Source organism: Hydractinia symbiolongicarpus, chromosome 3 (genome assembly GCF_029227915.1).
Source record: "Hydractinia symbiolongicarpus strain clone_291-10 chromosome 3, HSymV2.1, whole genome shotgun sequence".
In the NCBI taxonomy this organism is placed as follows: Eukaryota; Metazoa; Cnidaria; class Hydrozoa; order Anthoathecata; family Hydractiniidae; genus Hydractinia; species Hydractinia symbiolongicarpus.
In genome coordinates this window covers 22,867,677-22,893,036 of record NC_079877.1, presented here as the reverse complement: position 1 = coordinate 22,893,036, position 25,360 = coordinate 22,867,677, and the positions used below count along the sequence as shown (strand labels likewise).

General features: G+C 34.1%; 3 protein-coding genes across 4 annotated transcripts; all 3 read left to right on the top strand.

Annotated features, from left to right (window-relative positions):
• Positions 1-2,205: 2,205 nt before the first annotated feature.
• LOC130636277 (prenylated Rab acceptor protein 1-like) lies at positions 2,206-4,093 on the top strand. The gene is made up of 4 exons (XM_057445946.1): positions 2,206-2,528; positions 3,151-3,248; positions 3,381-3,482; positions 3,837-4,093. The coding sequence occupies exons 1-4, from the start codon at positions 2,251-2,253 to the stop codon at positions 3,938-3,940; spliced, it is 582 nt and encodes a 193-aa protein (XP_057301929.1). The 5' UTR covers positions 2,206-2,250; the 3' UTR covers positions 3,941-4,093.
• A 136-nt stretch (positions 4,094-4,229) lies between these two features.
• Positions 4,230-11,213, top strand: LOC130636266 (transmembrane and coiled-coil domain-containing protein 3-like). 2 transcript variants are annotated; one of them, XM_057445926.1, is made up of 12 exons: positions 4,230-5,160; positions 5,736-5,977; positions 6,470-6,562; positions 6,690-6,873; positions 7,247-7,444; positions 7,885-7,993; positions 8,607-8,679; positions 9,341-9,430; positions 9,662-9,722; positions 10,220-10,299; positions 10,648-10,794; positions 10,959-11,213. In XM_057445926.1, exons 1-12 carry the CDS (start codon positions 4,524-4,526, stop codon positions 11,097-11,099), a joined length of 2,055 nt encoding a protein of 684 aa, XP_057301909.1. In that variant the 5' UTR covers positions 4,230-4,523; the 3' UTR covers positions 11,100-11,213. The 2 variants fall into 2 exon arrangements, with proteins under 2 accessions (XP_057301909.1, XP_057301910.1); XM_057445927.1 differs by lacking the exons at positions 9,662-9,722; positions 10,959-11,213 and having other exon boundaries at positions 10,648-10,788.
• Positions 11,214-15,947: 4,734 nt separating this feature from the next.
• On the top strand, positions 15,948-23,293 carry LOC130636264 (probable dehydratase YbiW). Its single transcript, XM_057445923.1, has 7 exons — positions 15,948-16,224; positions 18,495-18,702; positions 19,103-22,174; positions 22,252-22,336; positions 22,410-22,570; positions 22,649-22,770; positions 22,930-23,293. The coding sequence occupies exons 1-7, from the start codon at positions 16,111-16,113 to the stop codon at positions 22,990-22,992; spliced, it is 3,825 nt and encodes a 1,274-aa protein (XP_057301906.1). The 5' UTR covers positions 15,948-16,110; the 3' UTR covers positions 22,993-23,293.
• The last annotated feature ends 2,067 nt before the right edge of the window (positions 23,294-25,360 follow it).

Sequence of the window (25,360 nt, the reverse complement as noted above, 5' to 3'; positions counted from 1 at the left end):
GTGTTACCGATTGATGGATTCTAAAAAAATTAAGAGTCTTTACGTCTAGGTAGGACAATTTTTTCTTCGGACAAGTTTTCCTTACAAAATATTATCCTAAACAGCCGTTTTAGACTTGTTATATTTTGAATACCATAAACACTGAAGAAAAGGGTTACTTTTAATAGCATAAGCTTGACAAAAAAACACTTCAAAAGTGAATTCACTAGACTAAACTAGTCAGATTTACCTTTCGCCAAAATCTCCTCGAACTGTGTTCTGCGCATTGTAAGGACAATATTATTAATGCCATGAAATTGGATTTCGTCACACACAAGGACATAGTTGAACACTGTGTGTTTGGAAACAAAAGAAATAAAGACAGGATTTCTCTCTTTATCATATGTTCATCTACGTTTAAATTATATTTTATATTAATAATATAGAAAAATATCATGGTTAATTAGAGAAGTATCGATCTGGATCCCAGGATGAGGATTCCTTATTTTTTTAACACTTAGGTCTTGCGGTAAGTCACTAGCGACTTTTCAATAAGCAACAACCTTAGATGTTAAAGGATGTTGCGCATTTAAAAAGTGGGAAGTGGACATTTAAAAAGAACCAACTTTAGTTTTTAAGATTTTATGTTTGTAATTCAAACCATTTCCCTTTTTTGTTGAGGTAGCATGCAATGCTAAGCTAAAAGCATCATATCTAAAACTAGCAAGGAGATTTAGCTTGATTTTTATTATCAATGAAAAACCGGAGGAAGAGTAGTGTTGGTAAAAAAATGACACTGCAAACGAATTTTTTGCGGTTAAAATACTAACCGAATACGTCGATTGCTTGGTTGTATTCTTTTTTATTGGCATTCAATATCCGAAGCCTTTCTTTCATCGAAGTCTCGTGCAAATGGTTTCATTCACACAAACAAACATACCTTACTCATGCTAAAACTCGCGCAATCTAAAATTCGCACAATATGAAATTCACGCAGAACGTAGTTACGCGAGATACTGCATCCATGCGAATTCCAGGGACAAAGCACAAAACAAAATGTACATGTTGTTCATCATTTTTCAGAAAATAATTACTAGTTATTGCACCGGTGCCTGTATTTAGGGGAAAATTATTTTCAAAACTAAAGAAAAATGAAGTAAGATAACATTTATCCAGTTTATCTCAATATCTAATTCGACACAGCGTTATTCGAATCTTTCTCTAATTGCAACAAATTTTCAGATCCCAACGGGTATAATTCTCTCTGTCAACCAAATCTCAACTGAGAGAGCTTTAAATGACGAAGAAGATCTTATTGCTGATTTAGAATTCGAAGAGAATGTGATAAAGACATTGGGAGACATCTTGTAACAATAAATTATAAATTCCATGTCGATTATGAAATGACGGCAGAACTTGTAGATATTGATTTTCAAATATCGATCAGTAGCACCTTATCCGAAGCTGAGATAATCGCAGAGGTTTCTGGAAACCCTGAAAGCAGTGGCACCATTCGAATTTGTGATATTTAAACCGTTACTACCAAACCAACTTTCGCAGATGTGGCGAACGCCATCAGCATGTCGGAGAACTACAGTCTGTTCTCTAACTTCTTAAAAGAATTTTTAAAATCTTTAAAAAATCTAAATAGAGCTGTTGATTTAGATCGTATTTTGAATAAAAAAAAATCCAATATTGATGATTTTTTTAAACCAATTAATTTAAAAGAAAAAAGAAAGTTAAACATGTAGTAATAAACAATAAAAATCTTACCCTTCTCAAAAAACCCTTTTTTAAAAATTCAAAATTTCTCTCTCTATTTCGAATTTTTTGACAATTTGAAATTCGAATTAGAGAGACCCTGCCTTAATTCCACTCTCTTTCTATATAAGAAAAAAATAACGAAAAGAAATTAATAAATTAAAAATACTGAAACCATAAAGCTGCTGCCACGGATATTCGATTCATTTTGTATTTTGTTTCGAATCCAATTTGTTGTATTTTTTATTAACCTTTCACTTCATAGTTTTTAAAAACGTCAAAAAGAAAAGATGAGACAAAATTTTGAAAATATGCCTAAACCAAAGTATTGAACTATTCTATCGTCTCAAAAAATATAAAAAATCTCATTTAGAATAAAAGCTGGGTCCGGATGGTGAAGAAGGGGTCACGAAGAAGAATGTAGTAACCTATGCAATTCTGGTCTGTATGTTACACATAATACACTTAAAAAAACCAACACGGCAAACAGATAAACAAATTTTCTTAAAAATGGCGACGAATCTCAGCCTGAGCGACATTTCTGGGAATATAGAAAATACTCTTTCCACAGCATCCTTATCAACAGATGATAGGACAAGACTACAGACAATGAAACAATGGTTTTCTGCTAGAAGATCAGAAGTGAGACCATGGGGAGAATTCTTTAATGCAAAAAGGTTTTCAAAACCTTCTAGTGCTGCTGATATCAGCAAACGTGTCTTTGCAAATATTAAACTTTACCAAGCAAATTATTTTGCAATTTTTGTTTTATTGGCCATTTATTGCATGTGAGTTTGTTGAATTTATATAATGTGAATTTATTAAAAATTGTTGACTAATCTGTGCATAGCCAACTTGCCAATTTTTACAGAATTTTGCAGACATTCAAAGATAGCTAAAAGAGCAGGACCATATAAAGTCAAATGGCTTTGGAGCAACTCTGCAATTTCCTCTTCTAAATTAACTTTTAAGTAAGGGTTTACAGCTTCTTACGGCTTCCATGACAATGCATTAGGGGCCTCATCCATACTCACATTGCCACGAGAAACGTCCAACGTTTCTTTTTAAAGAGACCCACCCACCCTGAGAAACGTCTACTTGTGGCAGTTATTTTTCCATAGAAAAAAACCTATCCCACAAAGGTGAAAAGCCTTTTTCGCGGTTGTTTGGTGGTCCTTTGTTAGCGCGAAATAGCCTGTCTCTTCACCTTGAATTGAATATACTGTTAGCCCGTGGGAAAAATCCACAAGCTCCCACGTACAACAATCAAATTTCCATATGGCGACCGTGTACATAATCATATAATATAGTTAGACAGTATTGCATGAAAATTCAAAGTACAACATAATGTGTTATTATATGTCCTAGTTTTTTAACCTTATGGATAATTTTTGAAACTGTTTTTTCCAGAATAACCTCACCACTTTTACTCATTGGTTTGTCAACATCAATGGGTGGATGTTATTATATATCAACAAGAGGAAAGGGACAACCCATCAAACTTTTAGGTATGGTTTCAGAATTTTTTATTTTATAACATGATAAAATATATTTTATGGTTACAAGCTATTATGTTGTAGGGAATACAGAAATGTTATTGTCACTGATTAACTTTTGTTTCTCTAATGCATCCTTTATAGGTAGAGAAATGTCCACAACAGAACAATATGGCTTGGTATTTTTGATCTCATTGCCCCTCCTGTTCCTTGCATCAGCAGGCTCCACAATTTTCTGGATAATAGGTTATAATACTCTTATTCTATCATTTTTGATTTAAATTTAACTGTAAAATGATTTACTATAAAAGTTATCGTCTGAATTTTTGTTAGTCGTACAACACATTTTACAGTTTTCTCTGACATATTTTAAAATACGCAGAAAGTAATGTTCAGAACAAATACATGTTGTCTTTTATCATTTCTGGCCACCTGAGTTTGTAAATTAAAATTGCCCTATTGCAAGCTATAATTTTCTTGTATATACCCAAAGAAATGCCTGCTTTTCAAATACAATCTTATCATCTAAGTTTCCCCTTGCTAGCAGCATTCTGTCACATATTATAGTTGTGTTTATACCCTTTATTTATATTTTGTCAGGTGCCTCAATATTTGTTGTCATGGTGCATGCGTCAATGTTAGCAGTCAATTCGTCCATTGAAGGCATGTCTGACATACAGATGCAAGGAATCGAAGTACAATAACTAGCGCATGGTTATAACTTATTCTCTTCAAATATAATAATTTGAATTTTTTTTGTAGTAAGATTTAGTTTGGGTAAAATAATTGTAATATTTATTAGTCATTTATATATTTGTGCAAAGGACACTCAAAGTAAATATATAAGTTTTCTTTTCTTTTTTGTGTTTATTTTTCTTTGTTACATTGTGTCTGATATCAACTTTTCTAGCTAAAAATTGAATCACAAGTCATATTATATGTTCTTAATATCTATGTAATTCAAATGGCTAATAATTGTTATCTTTGATGCATTAGATTTAAAGACATTCTTTTTGTTGTTTTCAGTCGCTATGGTAATAGATTAAAATATGATATTTTTCTACATCAATATAATCTAGTTTATTAAATTTAAATGTGTTTTTTTATTGCTATTTGTTTGTTTTATCTTTAAATCTTTTTTGATAATTCAGGAGATAATTAAGTGCTTTTGAAATTGAAATCTGATTGTTCAGTGCTAATTTACCCCTTTTCCTTTACTTAAACACGAGTCTTTTTAAACATATAATTTACTTTGTATATAGTTGTAGTGGCAAACAATCTCTAGCAATGCTGGAGCTTATTTGGGTTGTATTATGTTTGAATTGTTGCATTGGTGTGCATATACCACAAGATAAATTAAAGAAACAGCCAATTAGTGTTTGTCAAAAGTTAAATATAGACAACTTGTTTATTCACAAAGCTACTGTGGATAAAAAACTTCATAATACAATAAATATTGTCAAACACAATAAAAAGATATCTAACAAAGCAAAACAATATCGATTGCAAGCTATTAACGTGTTCCAAAGAGAGATGAATGACTCTGTGACATCATTGTACAATTCAGTCGAAAATTTAAAAAGCTTCTTGAAGGGAGACTTCCGCTCTATACAGAAACTGAAAGAAACTAGCAAAAAGAGACTAGAGCAGTTAAAGACCTCCATGTTAAAAGCAGAAGAAGAATTTAATCAGATTATAGAAGCTGAAAAAGAAGAACAAACTGAGACAATGAAAAATAAAAAAAATAAAAATTACGATACCGTTATCAAAAAATTTGTTCACGACATGATAGGTGATGTTGCGATTGCAGCGGACAAATTAGAAGGTGAATTAAACGCAGATTCTTTCGAACATGGAATCAGGGAACAAAATGGCAAAATTGACATTGAAACTGTGATCAAAGTTGGAGGAAAAGAAATGGATGGTATGAAGGTTTTGATTTGAATTTTAACAATGGGAGTACTTAGTTCCACTTACACACTCATTGTTCGTTTTGGCTACTCAGTGGGTTGGATGGTAGTTGAGTTTTCAAAGTCTATTTTTCCATGTGACTGGTCTCTGTTCTTCATGAACTTCTTTACATGTGTCGGCACAATCTCCAGGTATTTTTCGATCTCCTTGTGGGGTTACATTTAACGACAGAAAAACTTGTGATGTGTTACTTCTTTGTACGTGGCCGTACAAACAGCTTGAGGAAAGTTATGGAGCGTTCAATGCAACAGGTTTTTAATTTCTGTAGGCAGCTCACCTCAGTTGTTTTTTAATTTTTATTCCTTATGACAGAAAATTTTAAGGCATTTTATTGATTGGCATAAATATGGAAAATTAAAGTTTTCAAATAGCCGTCAAACTTTTTCTTGCCTATGCAAAAGCACTCACTCATAAGATTTCTTAGAAGTGGAAAATAGAACATGAAAACTAATGACAAGAAAAAATATTTCAAAGCTACAGACAATTGACAACTTAAAAACTGTATTAATATACTAATATTTATTATAGGTGGTGAGGACACGGAGGGTGTGATTATGCTTATTGATTCTGAATCAAATCACTTTGTGTTGGCAAAACCAAAGGATAGCACTATCACACATGTTGATCACATTTTTTTAAAAGAAATAATGTATCTGCTTATGTTGTCATTTATGTTTACACTGGTCTGCAACTTGTGTAAACTGCCCAGCATCTTTGCATGCATTCTGTCTGGTGTTATACTTGGTCCATCTGGGTATGGGTATATAAAGGTAATTTTTTACTTGTTACACCTTTCAATTTATATACCTTCACTTTTTGTTTTCATTTTTATGTGTGCCAGCGGTGTAGTAGACATCCGTTTTGAGGTCATATGTTTACATATTTCGAATCTCTATAACATAAATTTAGCCCACTTAGAAGTATGTGTGAAAGAACTTAAGTTGACTTGAAATAATAATGTCACTGGAATCCCATGTTGAAGACAGGCAATCATTATTAGCAGAGGTGGCATAGTTGGTGGTATGCATTAGAATTGTTATAAATAGGTTCCAGTTTTGAACTTCAAATTTTAATGCAGTTTGAAGCTTCAAAACAAACGCAATGAAGTAATACTAATACACATTTTTAGCGGGTTGTTGCTTTTGAACAGAATGAGAAAATACAGTTGAACAATATAAAACTCAACCAACTTCTACGTACTTTCCTTTTAAACATTAAAATACTATTATATGTACTATTAACTCTTTTGTTTGTATATATAGAGTATCGTTCAAATTGAAACCATTGGCGAATTTGGTGTCTTCTTTACTTTGTTTTCCGTTGGCTTGGAATTCTCACCTGACAAATTAAGAAAGGTGAGTTCATCTACAAGCTTACCATTTTGTTTATTCAACTTTTTTAGTACCTGGTGAATTTGAGACAGTTTTAAATTAAGAAACTGTGACTTCTCAATAAAACACTTTATTTCATGTCTTGTTTTAGGTATTGCGTGAAGCTGTAACTGGAACAATTTCAACAATGCTTTTGTTTGTTTTAATTGGACTGTTCTGGGGTACAGTGTTTGGTATTTTACCCAGACAAAGTTTTTTTGTGACTTTATGCTTATCCTTCAGTAGTACGCCCATGGTGTCAAAGTTCCTTGATAATTATAAAAAGTCAAAAAAACGTAAGTGTTTCAGTTTTGTTGTTGTTGCTTTTTTATAATGTAAAAATTAAATTTATAAAATTAATTGTGTATTTTTTTGACTGTTTAATATGCAGTAAGTTTTTCAGTGTTAAAAACACCATTATTGTTACATTCCATAAAATTGGTGTATGAATTGCTTAAACTATGTGGAATATTGGAGATTTTTTACCATGACGCTTTTTGAAGTTTGTGCTTGTTTAAAAATTAAAATACTCTCACTATTGATGAATTTATTTCAACTATGTGGTATGTCGGAAAGAAAGTTTTTGACTTAGTCCACCTGTCATGATAAAATGGATCAGGCATCTTCTTTTCACATGGCATGTGTTCTTATACTTTCTGTCTTTTACAGCATCACAAGAACATGAAAATGGCATTAGTGATGACTATTGGAATCTGCTTTTCTCTATGTTGTTTCTTCAAGATTCTTTACTTGGGCTTTTTATGGCTGTTCTTCCAATCCTTGCAGGCCATGCAGAGAAAGGTCATTCGTTTGCGCATGTACCAGTAAACAGAGCCTTACATGATTGGTTCCATGGTACTTTCGGAGGTATGTAGAATTGCATTTATTGCCCAGCACAAATTTCTAAATTTTCCACCCAAAAAATGCAATGTAAATCTTCTGCAGTAATTAATAGAGGGAATTTCCAACAGACAATATTGCCCAAACTTTGGCAAAAGAAATTACTACTTGTTTCGCTTTGCATGTTAATTTCTTTTTAAATACCTAATAAACAATATAAATTCAATCGCTTGTGCTTTTTTCAATCGCTTGTGCTTTTTTCAATCGCTTGTGCTTTTTTCAATCGCTTGTGCTTTTTTCAATCGCTTGTGCTTTTTTCAATCTTATTTACTTATTTATTAATTTAATTGATTCGATAACTTCTAGCTGCTGCTCTTTTGCTTGTGTGTCTTAACTGAATTTTAAGTTTGTGTATATTGAGTAGATGTACAAGGTATAGTTTCATAACACATTTTTATTTGCAACAGGTCCCGCCGAAGAACTGTTTTTTACTCTTGTTGAGCTGGCTTTTGCTCTGATGGGAATATGTTTTATGGCGTTTGTTATATCCAAATATCTAGCAGCTAAAGTATTTAGGTAGGTTTTATTATTATCTATATGTATCTACTGCATGGGAGTTTTTAACCCTGTTCCACTTCTAGACTTAAGACTTAGGACGTTAGGTTTTTCGGTTTGGTCATTTGTGTTAAGGATGCACGCCTCCACAAGTCTCCTTAGTTCGAATCTCTTCACAGTTACTGTAAGACATTTCAAATATGCATCTTTTTCATTTTTCTTGCTAGATTTAGACGCTTGGTATTAACTTTTCTAAGACCAAAAGCCAGAGTAACTTTAGGAATTGTTTGAGATACGAGATGAATGCCTTAGATAGTTCTGTCAATAAATAAATAAGAGAATGTCAAATGCACTACCACATGTCTCACTTGAGTTTTTTAACTGACAACAATGCAAATAATCACTATTTTTTAAGTAGTTTACAGAAGTCACTGCAATTAATTGCAAAAAAAGGTATTGAAAACAAGAGTTTTCTCGATTACTCAGCTTTGTCTTCAAGTGAAAGGCGTGGTCAATATAAGAATTAGAGCTTGTTACATTTCTTGCATTGGAATGTCTTAGAATTTAATGACATTTTATAATCTAATCTTGTAATTTTTTGGCATTTAAAAAAATGCTGTTTCTTTTATTTCAGGGGTTTAAGTTTATTTGGTTCACATGAAACTTTGGTTTTCGGAATTTCAACTTTATTATTCACCATCACCATGGTATGTGCATCTCGTCATTTAACTTTAAACGGTTGTTTCAGTATTTCAACTTTGTTATTTACTGGAATAAATTGTCTTGATGATTTTACCTTTATATTCTAAGCCTTTGCTTATTTGTTTGTTTTGGGTTTGTTTGTTTATTTGTATTAGTTCGTAATTACTGGTAATATAAAATTTAAAATTTAATTGGTTGCTCTGCCCCTTTAACAGGATGAATAATTATGTTTTATGAATTTATCTTTTGCATTTTTGGAAATATTTTTGTAAAAATTATCCAGCGGGTATAATATAAAAAAGAAGAGGAATGTTTGTCGGAGACGCCAGACACTGAGAGTTTTTTTTCTTTTTCTTTTTTTGGCATGGTCGCTAAATATTTTATATCCAACGACATCCTTCCCAACTAAAAATAAAACCTTATCAGACAAAAACTGTGTTGGAAAAATTTTAATAAATTTTCGGCAGCGTTCCATGCCCTGATAAGCACATCTAACTGTGCATACTTGCTTCACTTTCTTTTGTTTACTTTATCAATGAGAAGCAATATTGGTGACTTTTTATAACTAGCAGATTTCATTCTGGAAGTCAAACGCTTTTGTGGCTAGCGTCCTGTTATGCTATGAATATCATTTCCACTTAGTAATTCTTCATTTCTGATTCGTAGCTTACTGAATACTTTGGTGTGTCGATGGAATTGGGTTGTTTCATCTGTGGTGGGATTGTTGGAACTATGGGTGAGCAGACTGTTAAACAGGTACTTAACGCATTGTTGCCTAACTTACGCTGGCTAATTATGTCAATGCAACATTGTTTTTGATTCTTTTCTTCAAGCTACTTGCATTTAGACATACTGTTTAAATTTCATTATATACAAAATTTAACTGGTCAATAAGATAAACACTGACTTTGCTCATCTCAATAAATTAATAAATTAACGGTTGGTTATTTGGTTGCGTAGAGTAGCTTCTTTTTTACGTTTGTTTAGGTATCGGTCATAGTGGAGCCGCTAAAAGATTTTTTTGCAGCACTGTTTTTTGCTTCTATTGGTTAGAAGGATTTAATTTATAGTTTTTATTGTTTGAAGTTTTGTGTTTATGAAGTAAACGCCAGGACCGCTAGTGAACTGCTGCGGCTTTTGTTTGAAAGTTTATTGATCCAGAGTTGATTTTGAAGACCAGACGGTCTGCTCTATAAAAAATTCTTACTGTTATGTAATTTTACATGTAATGGATATCATGACAAGTAAAAAAGTGGAACAATGTCTAAAAATGCTTTGATATTAAAAATAGTCGTAGTACAGTATACTTTCGTTTAGTTGGACCCCAGATAAGTAAGACGTCCGCAGGTGAACAAAAAAATGATGGATGCAATCGACAAAAAAGACACTTCCGAAAATTGTTGTGATAGATGCTATGAAAATAGAGCTGAACTCAAATTTCTTACAAATCTATCGAAAGTGTTAATTTGCAGACAAATACATGCCGTGCCTCTACAATTTTGTAAATGTGAATAAATATTGCATCTTCTTCTTTTTTGTTTTCAGGTTTCCACATTTTTCCTTCATTCGTTTTCTCTGAGATAGCTATATTCATTCCAATTACGCTCCTTGTAATATCCACGAAGGTTAGTATACATATTTACCCCCAGCATTTTAGGAGAGCTTATCTAGTTGAATAATAGCAATAGTCCTCCCACAAGCAGCATTATATCATAGCGGCAATATAGTGTGCTTCGGAGATAATTTCGTAACGTGTGTTAAAAGGCCCAGGTTCAGGTTCACAATGCCAGTATTGTGTTGGTTAAAAAAGTAGGTGATAATCAACCACCTAAGTAAAAAGCCCAAAAAGGCCCTGTAGCAACCTAAGACCTGATTCTAAAATTGGAGTTGCTTATAAGGAGAACGTATAGTCGTTAATTCAAGACGGTATTTTCGTCATGTGTTATTGACCAAAAGTTTACTTGTTACTCTAGTTTCTGCTGACGTCAACAGTTTTGCATCAACTTCTACCAATTGGAAATCAGTCCAAATGGCTAGTAGCGGCAGGTTTGGCACAGATAAGCGAGTTCTCGTTTGTTTTGGGTAGTCGAGCCAGAAGATACGGTTTGATAGGCAGAGAGGTATGTTTATCTTATCCAATTTAAGTATGAGGAGGAGGGAGTTGTTATTATCAGGAATAATTGTTTTCCTTAACATCTCTTTTTTGCATTGTCCAGTTAAAAACTATAATAACCCTAGTATAAATTTGAGTTAAGAAATTTATATAGACTCCATCCATTTTTAGGTGTATCTTACCATTTTATCAGTAACCACGTTAAGTTTATTTCTGTCGCCACTGGTATGGAGAACGGTGCACTCCTCCGTTCTTCATAAACACTCCTGGAATATGAAATCGATTATCAAGAGATTAAAGTTACCACATTAAAAGAATCGTATGTGTTTATTGCATGTTTATATTTATTTATTTATATATTTTTACATATTTTGTATTAGGTAGTAAATATTTAAATTTTGTTAAAAAAAAATATCAGTGAATTTCTGTGCTTTGTTTTATTCGTTTCCTTTCTTTCTTTGTCTTGAATGTCAATTCTACGTCCAGATCTACGACAAGATAGAATATTTTGTCACTGAAAAAAAGAAGATATAATTATGTTAGGGTTCATTTCTTTCACACAGGTCGTAATGTCTCGGCTCGTGTTTTTGTTAGCAGTGAATGAATGGAAAAGCATATACTCTCAATCCCGTTTTTTAGAAGTTGAAGATCCTATGGAGGAGCTTGTGTTATTTTAACATGCACTGTTTTCAGGATTAAGTTTAACGAATGGCATATTGAAGAGTATTTCGGGGATAAATAATTTTGCAATTGGACTAAAAATTGGGAAAAGTTATAGTTTGTAAACTTACCAAAAATTGAATGTTACCGATATTGTTGCATTGTGCGCAGAATAACTGCCATTATCAATAAACTTTATAATTTCACGAGTGCAAAATAACATAAAGACTTGACCATTTAAAATTTTATAGGTAAATACGTACCTATCATTTTCTAACTGGGTAGCTAAAATAACACAAACTGCACCTTAGTAAAAGCCGGCTTGGTGAAAACAATATAAACATTGTTGCCCAGCATCTATATTATAATACCAGTATACGTCGGTCCGTCCGTCAGTCTGTAACGCAAAATGGTAGCTTAGCTGCGTAGGTAGCGAGACGCACGCAATGCGGTATAAAAAGGACGGCGAACCCGTTGATTTTTCCACGGGCTAACGACTAGTAAATTCACTTACTACTAAAGTGAACAAGAAAACGCTTTGCGGTTTAACAATCGCGACTTGGTATGGAAGCGACAGAACATTGCAGGGTGCTGGCGTTTGTTGTAATGGGTTGTCCACCAAAAAAATTATGTAGGAATGGTTTTTCTCTGTGAGGTGGCACCATAGTTCTTCTCTAAAAAACTTTGCTTTAAGTCTTCACATTACTGGAAAATTGCTTGCGGTATTTAACACTCGTCCAAGGGCTGGATCAACCATGTTTCCAGTTTGCTTTTGTGAGGAGCGTGTCGCTCCGTAATAACGGCCCAGGGACCAAAAGATCCTGGGGCGTGGATTGAAACATAATGTTAGAAATGACAAATGTTTCAAGACTTTTTCCTGAATTTGCAATTTTTTTAATTCACATAAGATTAAAAATTTATAAAAATAAAGTTTTCAACATTACTGAAAAATACATTGTCCTATTAAAGATTTCTTAACCTCAGATGAACTTGAAACCGGTTTCAACAATCGCGTATACCGTGATTAAATCAAAACCTTGAATAACATTACGGCGTAAGTCATGCAAGCTAGTTAGCTGGCTAACCAAAATTATTTTTTGCTTTCTGATATGTGACTACCGCGCATCAATAAGTGAAAAATAACTCTGGGTTGATCCTCTCGATATACGTTTGTAGTCAAAAACATAAAATTAGGTTTGTTTAAAATTTATACATGGCTAAAAGTGTGATAATATATTTATCGAAACTTGTAAAAGTATGAGCTACCAATCACAAGAAAGATTCGGACAGGTTTAGCACGAGAGATCAAATATGGATATAAATATAGCAGATAATCACCCATGGTACACATTCCGGTCCTTAGTGTAACGCCTGCCGTAAATATATTTGGATATCTCTATTTCGTGCAATTCTATCACAAAGTAGAGATCTGAGTACTATTTGGATGCACAGGCGACAGGTATTATTAATATTGAGATTCTTGTTCCGAATCACGCTGGTTAAAATTTTTTTAGACAATCCTAAACATGGAATCTCACTCTAAGCATTATCACAGGGAAGTCCCAAAGTGCTCTACGATGGAGATACTTAGGTTCTACGAAGTTCCTCTTTTACAGCAACAGACTATCAAAATAATACCGTTTGATAAAAAAACAGTTTTGTGTTAGTTTTGATAGCATGGAATTAGACCGATAATTGTTTCAAAGATATGGCTCGTCACGAATTTCCTCTTTCATATTAAAAGACAGTACATTTTACGTCAGCGCATTAGAGTGATAATTGTTTAAAGATAACGTTTATCGGCTTAGTTAAAGAATTAATTTTGCTTCGTAAAGAACGGTTTTTGAATATAACTCGAACCCCCGGAAATTAACTTCAGAAACATGGACTCTTTTTGAGTTCTCCTTAAATTTAAAATCTTACTGATAATGCTTTCGTGTAAAACTTGCTCGATAAGTCAAACTGCGAAAAACTTTCGATAAGTCTAAATTTTTTAGCAAGTACCCATGGCTAACTCACCCCCTCCTCCCCAAACCCTGGTAATTAAAACTTTCGTGGAAAACTGTAAACAAATCTGCAAAGTTACTAAATTCCTTTCATGGAAATTAATTTGTTGATTTATTTAAAGACGACACCCCTTCTCCCAGTAAACGACCTTGTTGGACAAAGAGATGTACAAACTTTTTTTCAGACATTTTTTTCCCCAATAAAGTAGTCACGCACTCAACCCTAGCCTCCACTAAGATTAGAGTTTTGGCCAAAAAAAAGAAATCGCTAACTTTGACTTTTTTCAATTCACTTAGACGATTTTCTCTTAAAACTGTATTTTTATATGTGTTCTTACGAGCCCAAGACATATTTTTCCCAACATGCATGGCCAGAAACATGCCTTCCTATTACCGGCGATACATTTGACAACGTGAAAACAAGAGTGTCTTAATGAAACGCGCAAATACTGGTACACATTTTTTGGGCCAAAGCTCAATGCTACAGCTTAATGTTGCTTAATCCTTACTTGTTGAATAATTCAGCTAAATTCTGTTCTTAATGATCAGCTCACAATATTAGAATATTTCTGGGAACTTTTAGTGTTCACCGTAATGCTTCAAATAAACGCATGAGGAAGACGTTTTAGAAGTGTTTGTATTTTTCCTTTTGCTGATGGAATATTTTTTCCATATAAAAAATACGAAAAAAAATTAGTGATTTTGTTGCAAATGCAGCTTCGCCAAAGTCGTCAGCCACAGCAATAAAGATCAAGAGGCCATATTTTCGTTATATTTTATAAGGTAGCCTTATTTTTTTTGTTTTGTAGAAATATTTTGCTTTTCGTTATCAAAGATGGCGCCATAACACAAAAGCGAAATTGGCTCTGGAAACAAAGTGGTCATTTAACAGTCATCGTAGGTTAGTGAGTTAAAGAACCACAAGCAAAAATGATTTTTGATAGTTTGAGAGAGAGTTATAAGGAGATTTCATGTCCCAGATTGTTTTTTATTCATGAAAAAATTCAGTCCCAGAACCTTTTTTTTTCAGTTTCAACGTACGACTGCGTGAGAATACCAATTGTCTAACGAGTCAGTTGGATGACTTTTCAGTAAAAAATCGCGTTCAGATGGTTAAAAGGACATTTGTAATGTTCCATATTTATTATGTTTTTATTTTAGTTACTAGTTTTTGTAAACAGGATGAAGTTCTTTTAGCCTTGCCTTTTTCTACTCTCCTCTTTAAAATGTTTGATACGTTGTATGTTCTCTAGTTGCAAATCCATGTTAACTTTCTAGTGTCCTCATGACAGGGGGAGTTCTTATTCTCAACGATGCTTATGCATTGACGTCACGGAATGCTTTGCGGTTTCTTTGATTGAATTTGGATTGTCACTAATAGAAATGTTAAAATAAGCTTATTCCTACTTCTGTTGAGAAATCCAAGTTATTCCTGTTTGGTTAATCTGGTGTTATTTATTTATTACTATTTTATTTATTTATTTGTTTGTTTATTTATCACTTGATGATTTCACAATTATCCAGATAGAGACTAGATTTACAGAAGTCATTGTATTCTTCATATAATTTTCAGTGAACGAAAAAAACAGTCCTTGATGATTTATTCAGTATATTAAATTTTTTCTTTTGCAATAAGAATAAGGTTTATAAGAATATCATGCTGGAATGCAAGAATAAAATCCTGGTTAGAATTTTGGTGTTCTTATTAAAAATGTCTATACGTTTTTATTATTATATAGCATTTGGGCCGACAATATTAGTCGATATTTCATAATAAATTTTATTATATTATTTAAAAAAATTTTCAATAAATACCCCCTTTTCATTAGGCCCAGTAAATCGATTTCTGAAATGAGCGAATGAGCATGAGATTTGAAACAACTCCCCGATTGCTAATCGAAGTTATTTTTCTTGTTTTCGTTGCATAGTTAACATTTTATAAATCGCATCAAGCAAATAGGATGGATGCTCCTGCCTCCCGGTTTTGTTAGTCAGATCATGTGTGGATGATTGTTGGAGATGAACGCTCCTTTAAAATTTTACCAACGCCCTGGGCACTATTAGGTTTGGCGGTCAAAGAAAGTTGGACACGGAGAACGGGGAACAAGAAGAAGGGTTTATTCCTTTCGTTATCACTATACCTTGACAAACAAAATGTGTAGAAAGTTTAGTTTTTTTCTGATGTTTTGATAATATCTAATATAGAAAGATTAATCAAGCATGTAAAAAGTCCCCATTTTGTTTGCTTTTATTATTTTCTTGTTGCAGGAGATAACACAAAAGTGATTTTCTTTACTTTCAAATTCTGTCTTGAAAAACTGTGTTTCTTAAATCACGTTAATTTTATTTTGGTAAGTGGAATAATGTAAACATCCACCCGGTCCAGGAAACAATATTTAACAACTGCGAAGGAGAACCATTAACTCGTATTTACATTTAAAATCCATTAAAATCTCGCAGTTCATTATATATAAACGAAAACTGATTGGTTGAAAAAAGATCGTGTCCGTCTGATATTAAAATTAAGCTATAATTAGCCTAACGATTGTTGTATAAATACGGGTCCATCTCGCTCATTTAGCTCAAATTTTCCACAAAGGCTTGCAAGTAGCCTTTACTTTGGATTGTTTTTGATAAGCAACTGGGACTGCAGGGAAATGGCAGCGGAGGAAACTGAATTTCTTATGCAAGAGGGCTTGCTGTATCCGCAGCCCAAATATGGAAATATGTACGTGTTGAAAGTGACAACAGAAACGACAGACAAATCTGGTGTAAGTTTTCTTTTTTTAGTTTTTATTTTGTTTTTGTTTCTTTGACATGGTCCTGTAATTGTTATTTTTGTGTGTGGCTTCAAAATTTAGTGAAGGCTTAAAACAGATACTTAACAGGTATCTTTCTCATTCTCGACCTCAGAGCTCTTTAAGACAACGTTTTAATCCCAAAGAGCTTTGGAGATAAGAATGGTATCTTTCCCTTTTAAAAGTAAGAACAATTTTGTAAGAACAATAAAGTTGGAAATGGCCGAAGCTTCATTAATTTGTTTTCTTATATACTAAAAACGCAAAAATAACACACGGAAATATCTTTCATTTTTCGTAAAGTTTATAGTTTCGATTCTGTGTTTGTAATATCAAAACCAAAAGTAAAATTTGAACACTTAGAAACATTTCTGGATTTGTTTTTGTTTTTAAAGTTCTACTGAATCACCTCGTATTGTCTGTATAGGAATTTCATCCACACATTTTGTAAAATCTAATGTGAACAAAAAAAATACAAAAGTCATTCGGCTATGTGGCGCGCCGCGAGGAACTGCGTTTTCAGTGTGAATTTAGCTTTACATCCAAAGTCAACATGAAACTAAAAACCGCTACATGACAGCTAGAAATTTTATTTTATTTTATCTGCGAACAAAAAACTGTACCTTTAAACCCTGAAAATGGTCTCGTATAAAAAAAAATTAACAAGAAAACCGTCCGGTTTAATCACACTTTGTATTGTACACATACTTTATACTTAAATATTGTATTGATTATGCTTATATATCTTGTGTCTATGGCAACGTTCTTGTTTATATAGACATGTTGTATAATTATTTTACTTGAAAATGGGTGTATGACACCCGAAACGTCGTAAAATGATGTTTTGATTTGTACACATACACATGGATGTCAAGTTTTAACATAAAGTATTGTCAATCGAATTTCTAATGTCTCATGTAAAAACAACAAGAACTGAAGCGGTTTGAACACTCACACAACACTATGATGATAAATAATAAAAATGTATTTGTTAAAATATAAAATATACAATGATAGAATCTGATAGAAAATATTAAGGCATAGACTTAAAGAAAGAGATGATAATAAATTGAAAAATATTAAAAGTTGTGACTATTTTTCGATAATTGTGGAATGCACACAACTCGAGTCAATTTCGAACATTATAACATTGTCAACATACAGTAAATCAAAACAATAATTTCAAGACAATGAACACCCTCATTTGGTTTCATTATATTGGGTATACTATATAAAGCTACACGATAATAAGAAAACAACAAAAAAATGCTGCTATACGCAAAAAAACGATACATAAACAAAAACTTTTGTTCAATATAGCGCACTATTTGTGGTGGCTTTGATTTTGATACTATTCGCGCCCCTTTTCGTTACTACCATGACGGACCGCAGCCCATACCAAATCACACATTTCTACGAGAGATCATTACTTGTGTTAGTTTCTCACAGCACCTCTTTTTTTAAAGAAACAAATTATTCGCAGCCTGGATGTTTTTAACTTGGATTAGAAAGTTTATTAAGCTTCACCACGAGCTAGCACGAGATGTTCTTATAATCTTAGCCACGCTTTTCTAAATTGTCACTCATCTTTTTTAAATTCTTCCTAAGTTACACTTAATACTTCTTCATAAAAATAACAAGGTCCGATTCAGGATAGTATGATAAAAATTTAAAACTGTTTTTACTACCATAAATAATGTCCTCATCTAACCTTATTTTAAGGGAAGACGTGATTTTACCACTCTCCTCAGTTTATTTTTAAAACTTTGTTCCAGATGAGGTATAGGCTAGAAATTTTATGGCATTTACTTTGTGGAAAGTGGAAAGTTTTATTTCCGTAGAACAAAATTCATAGTTTTTAAATTTTTAGTTTCATCAACGTTAAAGGGTGGTTTTTTAAAAATAAGATCTCTTTTTTTTTCGTTATAGCATTTTTAACATAGATTGTTATAAATGATCTAATTTTTCTTGTCATTTGACATGGCAATTATGACAGAATCCGAAGATATTGCAAAAAGCTGTAATATGATAACGTCAGCATTAATTTTTCGCCGTTAAACACTTCTCTTTTTATCAGTTACTATGCAAAGTTTCGTAGCGTTTTTGCATCTCTCAAATTATATGGCAGTGGTAAAATTACCGCAACACCCTTAAAAACAGGGGGTTAACCGCTATAGCATAAATTGTTATTTCCAATGCATGAATCCCTAAATTACAAATAATACAATTTTTTTGTGCAATAGGCATGTCTTGCGTTGAAAGCATTAATCCGGAATACATGGAAACAGTTCAATGTTAGACAGTTTAATGTTGTGGTAGGGTTCGATCCACAAGTGTGGGAAGATGTACACAAAAACAATTCAGGATGGCGTGAAAAAGCTGGCAAATTAGAGCAAAGAGACGACGGAATGTATATCGTTCCGCACAGTAAAAAATTTGTGAATACTGCAGGTAAAACGCTTGTATGTTTTATTTTTCTCCTGATCTAATTTTATTCTCACTTAAAAGCTGCTCGTATCACAATTAATTGCAAATACTTTTGGATTAAATTTTTAAATCGAATGCTTAAGGGCAATTCTTTTTAAATTTCTCCATAGCCGCTTAAAGAGAGCCAATGTACAGTCCCTGATTGTCTTTATATACACCAAGGCAAGGTGTAATTTTATATAAATCATATATAAATCATTCCTCCCCTTTCTTTCTATTCGCGAAAGTTAAAAAGCAAAAAAATAAATTTTGAAGTTATTTGCGCCAAGGTTTTTACTTCTAAAATAGCTCTAACCAGCAAGCTCTTATTTGCTTCGTATTTGTGGTGATAATAACACGTACCTGTTTCGATATTTATTTTCAGGTTTTTGTATCATCGCTGTACGTACCAACCAAGCTGGTGATGCCCTTTTCACCAAAAGAGTAAATGAATTCGAAGCTGAAGTGGATAACATTGTTTCACAGTTCAATCTGAAGAAGGAGGAACAGAAATGTGATGCGAAGGATGTTATTAGTGGCTTGTTTGTGGATGGGTTGGCTAACAAAACTGATCCAATGATAATTCAGGAGTCGACTGGCTGCGTGGGTGGTGTAAATGGGTGGCCAGGCGGGAGCTACATGTTGCATCAGAGATTTCTCTTCACATGGGATATTTTGGGGCAAAAGAATTCTTCAGACATATCGCGCATGTTGGGTCGACATCAGGATAGTACAATAGTAATGGCGAAGAGTGAAAGAGCTCACATTAAATGCGCTCATGTTACAGAACCTTCGCACAACGCTCGATCCAATTTTAAGATACATCGCCTTTCAATGACATTTGCTGTGGAGGTTGATGATGAACATAAGGGTGGGTTTGGCGGCGCCAACAAAGAAGATGGTATATTTTACATGTCTGTTGCAAAGTCGACCACGTATATCAAAAAATTATTGGAAAACATGGTTGGTACTCAAGAGTCGGTCACAAATGACTTGTTGATTTCAACTGTTACTACTACCGATGGTGCATTTTATTATGTGCCTGCAATGAAGGAATTCGACGAAACCATTACCATTGGCGACAATCCCCACCACGATCTGCTGTTGGATCACTGGAACATCAAGCCTTCCGCCAACGATTATCTGTTCTACAATCACAAGGAATACCTTTACAGGATGGGTGATTCTAAGAATCGTAAAATAGGGTACAAGCCTTATCCTGACCCTCCAACTGGAAGAGTTTTAAGCTTATTGGTTGCCATGTTTGAGCAATGGGATCACACTTGGTTTCAGGAGAAGACATGCCACCCTATACCTCATCTTGAAGATGTAGCTCCTAAAGCAACTTTGCCTAACATTATGTCCCTTTCCTTGGTCGTTCGTAAGGCTTGGACTATCAGGTTATCCCTGGAATGCATCTTTACGACAAACCAATTTAATGATATTGAAAATCATTATGGCAGGCTCAATGATTTATTTCAAATAGATCCGAAGGATTTACTAGCTGGTAAAATGCCCATATTCGGCTTGGGTGTTGGGCAGATTGCAATGCCATATTATGTGAAAGACACTGAAACAGAACTTTCCGCTGAAAACATAATGGCTTACTCGGCTAAATTATCAGAAACATCAGGTTTTGGCCACGTCGTCCCAAATTACAAAAAAATCATCCAAAAAGGAATTCCAGCGTTTCTTAAAGAACTAGACGTAATGATTGGTAGCTTTGATCCTACTACACAAGGAGAAAAAAGGGAGTACTTGGAAAGTTGCAAAATTGCTTTTGTTGGAATACAAAAGTATATGGAGAATTATGGCTCGCTTGCTGGACATTTAGCATCTAAAGGGCAAAGTGTGGACGATATTAGATTTACTCTACCAAAATCGGAGAGAGACAACTTAACAGCAATGGCGGCTCGCCTAAAATGGTTAGCAAATGGTGACTCCGGGGATGGAAAGACAGATGGCACAGGCAAACCGAGAGATCTTCAGGAAGCTCTTCAACTGCTTTTGGTGTTGCATATCTCTTTGCATCTGTGTTGTGAACCAGTTTCTATTGGAAGGCTGGATGTCATACTGGAAGAATTCTTTGATTCTACAAATCCTAACAACCAAGATCTCATCGACTGCTTCTGGATCAAGTTAGGCGAACGAGCACAAATAAACCGGCAGACGCGACGAGATTTGTACGCTGTTGGGTGCATAGCAGTCCCATACAGGAGCGATGGTAAGTTCGGTCGAGGAGATGGTAATAATCAGTGGGTTCAGCAAGCTACTATTGGTGGATATTCAGTTGACAAAAATGGAGTAAAACAGCCACCTTCTGCATCCAGAATCGCGATTGCAAAACTTTGTCTGAATGCAGCGCGAAGATTACCTTTAAATGCACCATGCTTATCATTGCGACTTCATTCTGATATGGACGTTGATTTGATTAAGGAGGCTAGTAAAGCAATCTTAAGTGGAGGTGCACATCCGGTATTGCTCAGGGATGAATATCTGATCCCTGCCCTTGTGTCGACAAACATCAGTGAAAATGATGCAATCGACTATTCCAGTGATGGCTGTTACGAGCCAATTGTACCAGGTAAAACTGAATTCTCATTTTGTTATGTCCCATTGTTACAAGTTCTGGAGATGACAATTAACCGCGGGGCTACCATCAGTGAAGCCGGTCCATCCGGGATGAGAGGCTTCGCTGTGTCAAGGGAACTTCGGCCTGGTTCTGGTGACATCAGAAATATGGAAGATCTGAAGAAGCAGTTTGGCAAACATCTGCGATTACAAATTCATGACGCCATCTTCGGGTTGCTTAGCAACTATGGAAACATGTATAAAGCATACGCATCACAATTGTTGTCATGTATGATTGACGGTTGCTTGGAAACAGGTCGAGATATCTACAATGGTGGTGCTGCTATAAAAATAATTGGTTGCATGTTGATTTCGTTTGCCAATACGGTTGATTCTCTTTATGGAATTCAAGAATTGTGTTTCGGTGAGAAATCGATGTTATCATTCGAGCAGATGGTAAAAACCTTGCATGCTGATTGGGGTTTCTCCTTGCAAGAACCACATCATGATCCAGCCGATGGCCAACTGAGCTGTTCTATCAGCTCTGAAAATATGAAACTGGCTCGAAAATTCGTGCTCAACTTGCCAAAAATAGGTCAGCGCTCTAAGGAAAAGTACAGCCTTAAAAACTTTCACTCCAGCTATCGTCCACAAACAATCAAGGGAATCGCAGAATGGCTTTCAAACGAATGTGTTGCTGCTTTTAAAGAAGTAACAACCTCTGACAAGTATCCATTAAAGGATTTGCTAAAAAGTCTAAATGATCGTTATGGCACGACAAGCGATCCATCCAAATTTATTAACTTTATGTTAGGATCAGGATCTTTTGAAGGTTATGTCGGATGGGGGCTTGGTATTGGGGCATCTGCAGATGGTAGAAGAAGAGGTAGGTGCCTGTCTCTGGACATTTGCTTTGTTACTAACTTTTCTTCAAACAATTTTAACCTTCGCTAACCATTACAGGTCAGCCAATTGCTTCTGATATGAGTCCTGGTCCAATTCCACAAGATTTGCCGGAACTACCGCGACGAGAAGAAAATATATACAAGTACGCGCATGTTTCTTTAATTTTCATCGGTGTAATACTGAACAAGATTTCGTACATTATTGTACTATTTTAGATTGTTAAAGTATTGGGACATCGATGCCATCAAAACCGGATTTCCAAATGGTTCTGAGATTGATTTGACAATTGATGAAAACACGAATGAGGATAGTTTATCGGACTTCATAAAACATTATGCAAAAGGTCAAAGACGCTTGGGTGGAAATATTCTCACCAGTAAGTTTGTAGAATATGTTCCATAAAAGTTTTAGGTCTGCCTTCGTAACAGTTATTATTCCGGTGCTGTTTTTTTAGTTACTTGTGCAAACCATTCAAGTTACAACGCGGCATTAAAGAATCCAGAGAAATACGATCTTCTGCGTGTTCGAACTGGTGGATGGTCTGAATTCTATGTTTCCTTTTATTCAGCTCATCAGGTACGCCATCTTTAATCTGTTATTAAGCCTGTATTTTCTGGTGACATTGTAACACCGATTTTTAAAAGAACTTTTCAAACCAGAAAAAATGTTTTAATGAATGGGGTAGTGCACATTTGATTTAGTTACTCTTATTTTCTTTATTCCTTTTATTTCTAGCATCAACATTTGAGACGTCCTTACGCGGTTGTTGTTGACCACAAGATGCATAAAAACAAATAGCATGTCATTTCTGAATATACATTATCGTTTATAATAATTTTGTAGAATTTGTTTAGTTTTGTTTTTTAATAGCAACTGTCAAAGGGAATAATTTTTAAAAAAATTCATTTTCGCTAGATTGGCTAGTCATAATATTTTGCTGGAATAAATTTTGCAATTTTCCCAAAATTTTGCATTTTTTTTCTCAATTTATATGGTTTTGTCAGAAGGTGAAATAAACACGATTTACCTAAAAAGAAAAGTGTTGTCGCTTTATTTCGCACTTTGTAGAAAATGTAATAAGAAATAGATATTATTTCGACGTCCGTTTGTTATTTTGTACAATGTATATCCAGTTTATTTCGTTCAGCAAGGCAATCTGCATTTCAAAATTTTTAGAAAAACATCAGGCAAATTTCTTATCTCTCTTCGCCAGCTTTTGATGCTACTCCACCACTCTCCTTCTGCTTTCCCTCACTCCTCACAGCCGGCACACAAACTTTATCATACAGAGCATGTAACGAAATTAAAAAAGTGGGTACAATCTTGGACATAACTTAGTAGACAAATAATCGTTAGTTGTTAACCGGTGGAAAAATCCACGGGTTTGTCAGCATCTAGTATCAAGCATCTGGTATCTGGTAAGAATTATTTCGGAAATATTACCACTTTTCTATTCAGTCGTTGTCATTAAATAATATAAATATTATAAGCTCATGAACAAGCGAGTTTATTCTCGGATACGTTTTGACAGCGGCAGCTGTCATCGACGGGAAATGATCATAATCATACTATTTATGGCTTCTTTTACTTTTCTTGCTGTCTAACCAGACTCTTGGTCTATGATCTTTTTATTGTCCCAGCCAATAACATGATTATTCTTCCAGCTATATTCCGCAATCTCATTTTTTTCTGTATCTGCGTTGTATACGGCTCTTTTGTACTCATGCACAGGTTGTTTAAACATTCGTTTTGTTTCACCAACATAAACAGCATCACAATCCTTACACGGGATTTCGTAGACAAGATTACATTGTTGACTCTCTAGACATAATTTGTCTTTCGGATGCGACAGTATACTACGTAGCGTGTTTTTAGATTGAAACACTGGCTTTATTTTATGATCTTTCGATACCCGGCGAAGTATGTTACTTGTCCCTGGTATATATGGCATACACACTGAACTTTTTGAAGCACCACTTCGACCAAGGACATTAGTGTGTCAATAGGACTTCGTGCTTCGTTCTCATACTCATCATCATTTAGCAGTAATTCCCTGTTGATATATAATGTGTCCTTTATCGGTACATTTGTGTACAGTGAAGTAACGTCAAATGATATAGACAGAACTACTCATAAAAATAGTATTTCCTTTCAACTTCCAGAAATATGCTTACCCACACTTCGGAAGGCGAACATTTAGAAAAAAGTGCAAAAAATTGTTCGGGACAAACGTAACAAAAAACGAACTTTTAAAAAAAAGAAACGTAAGATCGAGCTTTTGGGAAAAAGGAAAGATTTTAATCAATCTATTGCTTCCATCTGAGTCCGTGAAAACGTTAATTACTTTAATTGCTGTGATCTGATTGGTTGATTTCGATCCTCTAATTATCTCTTCGAGTGAACTTCTTTAACCTGGAGGATATATCCTCCTAAATATAACTCATTATTGAGCGTGTCCACTGTAGAGAGGACAGTGTTAAGGATAATGCAATTTGGGACCTTGAAAAAATGTCTGATTAGAGATGCATGTGAGTTTATTCCTGTTTTTTTTTTGTTTGTTTTTTCGTTTCTGAGAAAAGTGTTTGTTGTGGAGAGGTGTCCATTATGCAGGATGTCCGCTAAACAGGTTTTACTGTACTAAGAATTCTTATCTAGTAACCGCTCGTTGCTGAGACTATACACAGAAACAAAAACATTAAATGTTGATCAGTGAGGTGGTGTTCTGTATACAGTGATCACAACTTGTATGGTATATGTTGTATGTGTACAAGTTTATAAGTTAAATGTATTCGTTTTTCTTCCTTCTTGCAAGTCTTGGGTAGCTTTACTTTTTAGTATCCAGGATAAAAATCTTCTAGTCTCTTGGACTAATTATAAGTGTTACTCCAATCTTTCTGTATAGAAAAAACCGTGAATACAAAAAAGAAGCAGAAGTTGGTTCTTCAGACGACCAGATCAGTTTCGGTTTGAATTGGTACAATGTATGTAATCATCAGTTTGGTACATAAAAGTGAAATACATGTAAACTTTGGTAACTTGTTTATCGAGTATTTGAATGCGAGACAGAACTGACGAGAACTCTTCATTTATAACGCATAATGATTGAGACAAACTTGCTCTATAATTGTCAAGAAGGCCATTATCTATTTAGAAAGCTCAAAATAAC

Bases quoted from the DNA above. Each gene is read 5' to 3' on its own strand.
- LOC130636264 (XM_057445923.1), top strand. From the start codon at position 16,111: ATGGCAGCGGAGGAAACTGAATTTCTTATGCAAGAGGGCTTGCTGTAT. The intron at 16,225-18,494 runs GTAAGTTTTCTT...TTTGTGCAATAG, and splicing joins AAACGACAGACAAATCTGGT to GCATGTCTTGCGTTGAAAGC. The intron at 22,175-22,251 runs GTAGGTGCCTGT...TAACCATTACAG, and splicing joins TGCAGATGGTAGAAGAAGAG to GTCAGCCAATTGCTTCTGAT.
- LOC130636266 (XM_057445926.1), top strand. From the start codon at position 4,524: ATGCTGGAGCTTATTTGGGTTGTATTATGTTTGAATTGTTGCATTGGT. The intron at 7,445-7,884 runs GTATGTAGAATT...TATTTGCAACAG, and splicing joins GTTCCATGGTACTTTCGGAG to GTCCCGCCGAAGAACTGTTT. The intron at 7,994-8,606 runs GTAGGTTTTATT...CTTTTATTTCAG, and splicing joins CTAGCAGCTAAAGTATTTAG to GGGTTTAAGTTTATTTGGTT.
- LOC130636277 (XM_057445946.1), top strand. From the start codon at position 2,251: ATGGCGACGAATCTCAGCCTGAGCGACATTTCTGGGAATATAGAAAAT. The intron at 2,529-3,150 runs GTGAGTTTGTTG...TGTTTTTTCCAG, and splicing joins TTATTGGCCATTTATTGCAT to AATAACCTCACCACTTTTAC. The intron at 3,249-3,380 runs GTATGGTTTCAG...CATCCTTTATAG, and splicing joins ACAACCCATCAAACTTTTAG to GTAGAGAAATGTCCACAACA.